This window comes from Etheostoma cragini, chromosome 1 (genome assembly GCF_013103735.1).
Source record: "Etheostoma cragini isolate CJK2018 chromosome 1, CSU_Ecrag_1.0, whole genome shotgun sequence".
NCBI lineage: Eukaryota > Metazoa > Chordata > Actinopteri > Perciformes > Percidae > Etheostoma > Etheostoma cragini.
Window position 1 is genome coordinate 33,193,478 of NC_048407.1, and position 7,205 is coordinate 33,200,682.

Here is a 7,205-nt window from a genome sequence, read left to right on the forward strand (position 1 = left end):
CACACTGACTGTTCTGCCTGAAAATGAGCCCTTTTACCATCTAGCATCAGTGATGGCGGTTACCGATGCCTGTAAGTCACTTACTTTTAGACATGTTCAATCATAATTTATGAGGCAGTAACACATTGTGTTTTAACAGCTCCTCCAGTCTTTGACGCTGTCTGTTCTGAGTCTGGCATCAGCTTTAAGCTGGACCACCGGCCTATTCTCCCCTTGTGGGAGATCAGTATAGGCTCAGAGCTGCTGACATCAGAGCTGGCAGCCAAGTACGGCTACATCATGAGCAACAATAGCTCGAGACTGCTGCTCGAGGTGCCGCTCTTCACTCATGGCTACAACTACAAGGTGAGAGGAGACTAAAGCATCAAAACTTGTTCATGTAGAAAATGGCCAATCAAGACACATTTGTCAATACGCTGCATGTCTCTGTAGGACATTAATTTAAAGGACTTCGTTGGCACTTTTGAGCTCCTCATGCGGAATCATGAAACGGAGGTCCAAATTTCAACTGTCAAGACGTGTCGGTTCTCTGCTACTGAACTCATTGGTAAGGAGACCTTAGTTTTTACAAACTAAGATCCGCATATGGTTGACACAAGTGCTAAAACTCGGTTCTTTGCAGTGTGTTCGGCTGATGGCAGGATAACTGTGGTGGCTGACTTGTCTCTGGCCATCGCAAGTGAAGGAGTTCCTGCTAGAATCCACCTGGTAGACAAAAACTGTAGACCCAAAGAGATGGACGGCACCAGGGCTCTGTTCTCCTTTCCAATCAACGGCTGTGGATCCACCGTCAAGGTACTGCAGCTTACTAATGTAACTGAACTCATTCACAATTGTATATCTGGTGATATGAGCACCAACATGTTATGCTTTGTTTCTCCAGCTTGGCAAGGAGTCTGTGACTTACAAAAACGAGATCTTCTTCAGCAAGGAGTTGAATGTGCCAACTGACTCCAGCAATGATTTTGACAGGTACATTTTCAACCCAACTGTTTTGGCTACTACAACTCCCTCAACTTAATGCAAACAACCCAATGTTCTTGTCTTGCAGGGTGACAATCCAGTGTACATATGCTCTGGCTGGACTACTCTCAGTATACAGGTTTCAGTCCGATGCAGCTGGTGTTGGCCGTATTGTGCGTTCTGCACGCTCCACTGAAGGTTGGTGGCTTACCTGTTGAACTGACACTTCATTGATATATCACATGTCAACATCTGTCTGGTCTCTCTAGGTCCCACCATCAAGCCCACTACAGTGCTTCAAACTTTGTCCACTCAAAGACATGTATCCACTGAACCTGCCAAGAACGTCAGTGAATCCAGCTTTCCAAACAATGTCTCAAGTGCTAGCGTTCCCGGAACAGTTTCTAGCGCGTCAAGCATCATCTCTAGTATCCCAGGCACTGTCGCTAGCATACCAGGCAGTGTCTTAAGCAACATCTCTAGCGTTCCCGGCACTGTGTCAGGCACCGTTGCCAGCGTATCAACCACTGTCATTGGCAACATCTCTAGCGTTCCCGGCACTGTGTCAGGCACCGTTGCCAGCGTATCAACCACTGTCATTGGCAACATCTCGAACACTCCAGGCACAGTCGCTAGTGTTCCAGGCCATGTGTCAGGCACCACTATTCCAGGTACCCTTGCTAGCGTTCCAGGCACTGCATCGCGCACACTCGCTACCATTACAGGCAACATCTCTAGTGTTCCAGGAACAGTTGTTGGTGTACCAGGCAGTGTCTCAAGCAACAGTTCTAGCAGTCAAGGCAGCGTATCAAGTTTTCTAGGCCCTGTGTCGGGCACCGTCTCGGGTACCACTGGCATTCCAGGAACCCTTGCTAGCATATCAAGCACAGTCTTTAGCATTCCAGGCACAGTTGCTACAGTTTCAAGCACTCTATCGAGCACCGTCTCTAGCAGTCCAGGAAATGGCTCCAGCCCCTTCACAAGCCTTCCAGGCAGTGTCTCAAGCACAGTCATTGGCAACATCACTAGCGTTCCAGGGACAGTCTCTAGTGTCGCAGGCATAGTCACTAGCGTTCTGAGCAGAGTCTCAAAGGAAGAAGCTATTAAACCTACACCAGTGGCCACTAACAGATGCACCCGCAAATGTTTTGCAATGAAATCTGTTGAGTCCAAAGCCTCCAGCGACCCGAACAATGTCTCAAAAGAAGCAACCATTAAGCCCACTACAGCGCTTCAAACTCCAGCGGCCACTACCAGATGTACCCGAAGATGCTTTTTAATGCAACCTGCTTTCCGGCCTTCTCAGTACATCAAAGTATCTGGTACTCCAAACGATGTCTCAAAGAAAGTATCCAGCTTTCAAACCACTATCTCACAGCAAGTATCCAACTTTTTAAACGATGTGGCAAAGAAATTATCTGACTTTCTAAATGATGTCTCAACGACAGCGTCCAGCTTTTTAAATGATGTTGCAATGACAGCATCAGGGCTTTGTAAGTAATACAAGAGGTAAGTTTGTTTATCTGAACTTTCTGTCATATTTGGTTACCTGAAGTTTTGGTAATTCTGTTTATTTCTCAACAGGAGCCAGAAGGTCATCAACGCTGAAGTGATTCCATGAGTTTTAAATGTAAACTTCAATAAATTTGTCTCTTAAATGCTCTTGACTGGTCATTGAGACTACATGAAAAGGTAAATACATGAAATTGCTCAAAGAACTGTTGCAAACTTGATATATCTCAGGATCCATGAGCTGCTAGGTTGGACCCAGCCTGAGTGTTTGAGACTGAAATCTATAAATGAGTGCCAAATAAAGTTAGTGCTTTACATGGTTACAAAGGAAGTTTCAGGACCTCGGTGACAAATTACAAAAATGCAATGACATGTTAAAATGCTTGCATAATATAGATTTTACATTTTTGAGAAGTGATTAAGTTTCTGAGTCCCAAATTCTCAACTGGAAGGCCCTGATTTCAGAGCCTGCACATCTTTAATTGTGAGCTGGGTGTTAGTACCAGTCAGCAGAGCCCTGAGGCTGTGCTCCAGAACTAGTCACAATTTTTGAGTTTCAAAAGCAGAAATATGCTCTACAACTTCCCACATTTAAAGAAAGTAGTGTACCAATCCTTTTCACTCGAGCATTAAATGGAACCATCCATGTTAATTTTTGGCAATTGCTGATGTAGACATTCTTTTTAAAATGGGTAAATATTGACCCGGACAACAAGAGGGATAACCGTACTACATCGACAGGGAGGCTGTTACTGCACGCTACAGATGCCTTTTTATAGACCTACCTTACATATTGCTGATAATAGGTTACTTACATATTTGACCTAATGGAGGCTGTGACGCGTTTCAGCCCAGATGGAAGGGAGCTGTAGCGTCCTTAATGTCCACGGAGAGTCTCTCAGAGTCAGACTGAGGGACAGGGAGCAGATCTGGGCGTAGTTGGGTTCCCTGAGTCCAAACACACACACACACGTGGATATTTGTCCTTAAACCCATGTGTTGTCTTCCTGTCATCCAACTTTTTGTTTTTCTTGGTCAAAATCCGAAATTCAAACTTTTCATCATTTTGATCTTTTTTTTCCCCTCGACAAACTTTTTCCCGACGTTGTCACGTTTTTTTTCTCCATGTTTTTGGTCACTTTTCCCGATGTTTTTGATGCTTTTTCCAAAATGTTGTCCCTTTTTTTTTTTTTTTTAAACGCTACAGATCTGAATAAAACACCCAAATTCAATGAAAGTAGCAAACTGATTATTCAACTTTTGAAGAGTAACAGTTGTGTGGAACCATCTGTGGTATTTTCTTTGACGATTGAGTTGAAAGAAACCCAAATTTCTGATATTCACACTTTTAGGGTTAACATAAAAAGGAGCTGCACATCTGTGCAGCAGTGCATGCTTAAGCATCATAACCTGTAAAACTAGTGGTAGTGAAAATTAAAAAACAAAACAAGCCTGAAAAAGGGACAAAGATGTCAATTCTTTGTCCGTTTTTGACCCGGGACGACAACGCAATCGTTAACAGTGACAATACAGGATAGGCTATTTTTACATATTACTCAATGACACGTACGCCTACATTTAGCCTATTTACGTCAAAAGTGTTTTAAAACACTCAAGCAATAAGTGTGTTTTGTCCAATGCTGAGGTTAAATTGGGCAAGAGCGCACAGGAGTGCACTGGCGCACAGGTCCACAACACACCCTTGCCAAGTCAAAACTGAAAAGAAACTATTTTTGACGTTTTTCCGATACTTTTTATTGCTTTTTTTGACGCATTTGAGATGCTTTTTTAACATTTCTTTTCACTTTTGTAACACTAACATCAGTATTGTTGGAATTTAAAATGTTTTATGTGCGTAAACATTGTGTGTGATTCGCATTTAAACATTTAAGCTAAAAGGCAAAAGCATTATTTCAACATAAATGAAGACACGTTGGTCATGCATTAAGTTGTTTTGCAGTACTTCTGTTCAATAATTTAAGATGTTCTGGTATATTCGGTTATAATCCAGCTCTCCAAAATATGTCAGAAGCAGATTTGATGATCAGGGTCCACGTCCTGGGTCTGGTTCCAGTCCCTCTTTTACCCCCACTGATCTTTTGCTCTGCAAGTCCTGAACTGAGGGTCATAAACTTTCAGTTACAGTCCAGCTGAAAAGATAACGAATAAGCACAGAGACACATCACACCACTGTGACCTAGAGACAGCCCCCCCCCCCCCCCACTTTTTGAATAATACTAGGGGTGCAAGAGCGGTGGAGCAAGACAAATCAAGGGGAGAGCTGTGACAGCTTGATCCAGGTAACTTTGTCTCCAGGATACACACACACACACACATCAACATCTGAGATTCTGACTACTAATTGACTGAACCCTGAGACCGGAGCAGGGTTTAGATCCAACAGTCTACTGTACACATCACTAACACCATTGTATAACAATGGTTTTATACTTTTTTCTTTTTTCGAATTCATGGTCAAGAAACCTCATTTATATGAAATTATACCATATTTTTGTCTTTGGTCAAAATTTTTTGGGGGGAAATAAAACACCCAAAATTCAATAAAGTAGTGAACTGATCCTTTGTTTAACTTAAAAGAAGCGTAACATGGAACCATTCATGTAATATTTGGACAATTTGGATGAAAGAATCCTAAATGTCTTATGTAGAAACTTGGAGCAGATTTGACCCGAGGACAACAGGAGGGTAAAACTGTCTCATTCTGGGACCAGAGACCCAAAAAGGTCTGTCTCAATTCAATTCAATTCAATTTTATTTATAGTATCAATTCATAACAAGAGTTATCTCAAGACACTTTACAGATAGACCACACTCCATAATTTACAAGGAGCCAACAGTTCTAGTAGTCTCCTCCAGAGCAAGCAACAGTGCAACAGTGGCGAGGAAAAACTTCCTTTAAGGCAGAAACCTCGGTCAGACCCAGGCTCATGGTAGGCGGTGTCTGACGACCGGTTGGGGTTAGAATGAAGAGTGGAAATAACAAAAATAGAAAGAAATAGTAGTTGGTAGCAGTTCTTTGTAGTAGTTCATGACATGGCAGGACGCTGTGCAGCATTACAAGGCACAGCAGGACGTAGCAGGACGTAGCAGGACGTAGCAGGACGTAGCTGGGCACCGCAGAGTGTAGCAGATGAACATGGCATCACAGAACGTGGAGCGGGACCAAGGCGACAGCTGCTACCCTGATTTTGGAGCCTCCCTGATCCAAGGGAACATGCTGGGGAAAAAAGAACATAAGGACTCCGGGGAATGACTCCCCAGAGCTAGGTTAGTAACTAGCATTTCTGGGACATGGATGCACATACATGAAAAGATAGAAAGATAGAGGAGAGAGGAGCTCAGTGTATCAAAAGAAGTCCCCAGCTATCTAAAACTATTACAGCAAAACCAAGAGACATTTATTATATTCTTGATTATATGATAGATAAATCTGACAACTCTGACGAGAAGCAGGTGGGCCGGGAAAGGCGGACGCTGCAACTCCTCACTCCCTTACAATATTCAATTATATGCCCTAACTATAAGCTTTATCAAAGCATAACCAAGAGAGACAAGGTAAAGAGATGTCCGTCCGACTGATGTGAGTTATGTAGGAAAAATCCGTCTTTTCACAAGAGCCCGAGCGCCGAAGCAGTAAAGGTCCTATTGAAACTAAAGGAATTCTTCCTTTCCTTTCCTTTCCTTTCCTTTCATTTCTTCCTGTTTACTTGGTAAACACACGTAGCAGGTCAAGTCGTACATAAAACTCCATTGGAGCCAGACCCTAAACCCAACAGGAAGTCCGCCATTTTGAATTGAAAGTTTGAAATTGGTGCGATTTTGGCCATTTCCACATGTCGTACTTTAACGAACTTTAAGAAACTCCTCCTAGAGATTCCATCCAATCAACTTCAAAGTTGGTCTGTGTCATCTTAACATGTTAAAGATGAAACGTTTTTAAAGCAATCCAATAGAAATCAAATGGAGAGCTCAAATAAAGAATTAAAATTAAACAATTGCAAGCCTTAGCTGTGAGTAAAAGATTAAGAAAATAAAGCTGCACGCATCGTTGGACGGGCTCTCGTTAATCGGCGCGCCTCAAGGTTACTGGCCCACACCGCTACTTGCAAGAAAAGACACTGCTGAGTTCAATGACACCTCACACAAGACTACTAGGGCAGCTGTGGCTCAGTGGTAGAGCGGTTGCCGGCCAATCGGAAAGTTGGGGGTTCGATCCCCGCCCCTGCAGTCATTGTCAAAGTGTCCTTGGGCAAGACACTGAACCCCGAGTTGCCCCCAGTGCTGCGCATCGGAGTGTGAATCTGTGTGAATGTTTATCTGATGAGCAGGTGGCACCTTGTACGGCAGCCCCGGCCACAGTGTATGAATGTGTGTGAATGGTGAATGTTTCCTGTAGATGTAAAAGCGCTTTGAGCAGTTGTTAAGACTGGAAAAGAGCTATATAAATACAGCACATTTACATCTACATTTTGTTCAATTGGTATCACAATGGGCGTGGCCTGAATTTGTGGGCGTGGCTAAATAAAGGGGCGGGTCTGTATCACATGTAGACCACACATAAGTTTGATGATGATGATAATGATGTTTTTCATATAAGGTTGATTTCCTGTTGCCAATTGATGGCGCTATCCCCGGTTGGGGAGAGTTCTGGCCCGACCGGGCTGGAGCTCTCTTTACCTTGTCTCTCTTGGTTTTGCTGTAATAATAGT

The 7,205-nt window shown here is 43.2% G+C and overlaps 2 protein-coding genes and 1 long non-coding RNA gene across 11 annotated transcripts in view; 2 read left to right on the forward strand and 1 right to left on the reverse strand.

Moving 5' to 3' along the window:
- Positions 1-1,196, forward strand: part of LOC117941751 — a 7,557-nt gene extending 6,361 nt beyond the window's left edge. Inside the window, exons 2-6 of the mRNA XM_034866778.1 lie at positions 140-345; positions 433-547; positions 623-795; positions 884-972; positions 1,052-1,196. Of these exons, the coding sequence (XP_034722669.1) occupies positions 140-345; positions 433-547; positions 623-795; positions 884-972; positions 1,052-1,181 (713 nt within the window). The 3' untranslated portion in view covers positions 1,182-1,196. The remainder of the gene's footprint in view (positions 1-139; positions 346-432; positions 548-622; positions 796-883; positions 973-1,051) is intronic.
- Positions 1-2,454, reverse strand: part of LOC117941987 — a 6,239-nt gene extending 3,785 nt beyond the window's left edge. For both annotated transcript variants that reach the window (XR_004656030.1, XR_004656027.1), the window contains exons 1-2: positions 2,290-2,454; positions 38-40 (exon numbers count right to left, since the gene is read on the reverse strand). This is a non-coding gene — a long non-coding RNA (uncharacterized LOC117941987). The remainder of the gene's footprint in view (positions 1-37; positions 41-2,289) is intronic.
- LOC117935911 overlaps positions 1-7,205 on the forward strand; it is a 67,781-nt gene that overhangs the window by 27,245 nt on the left and 33,331 nt on the right. The gene's annotated exons all lie outside the window — the stretch shown is intronic.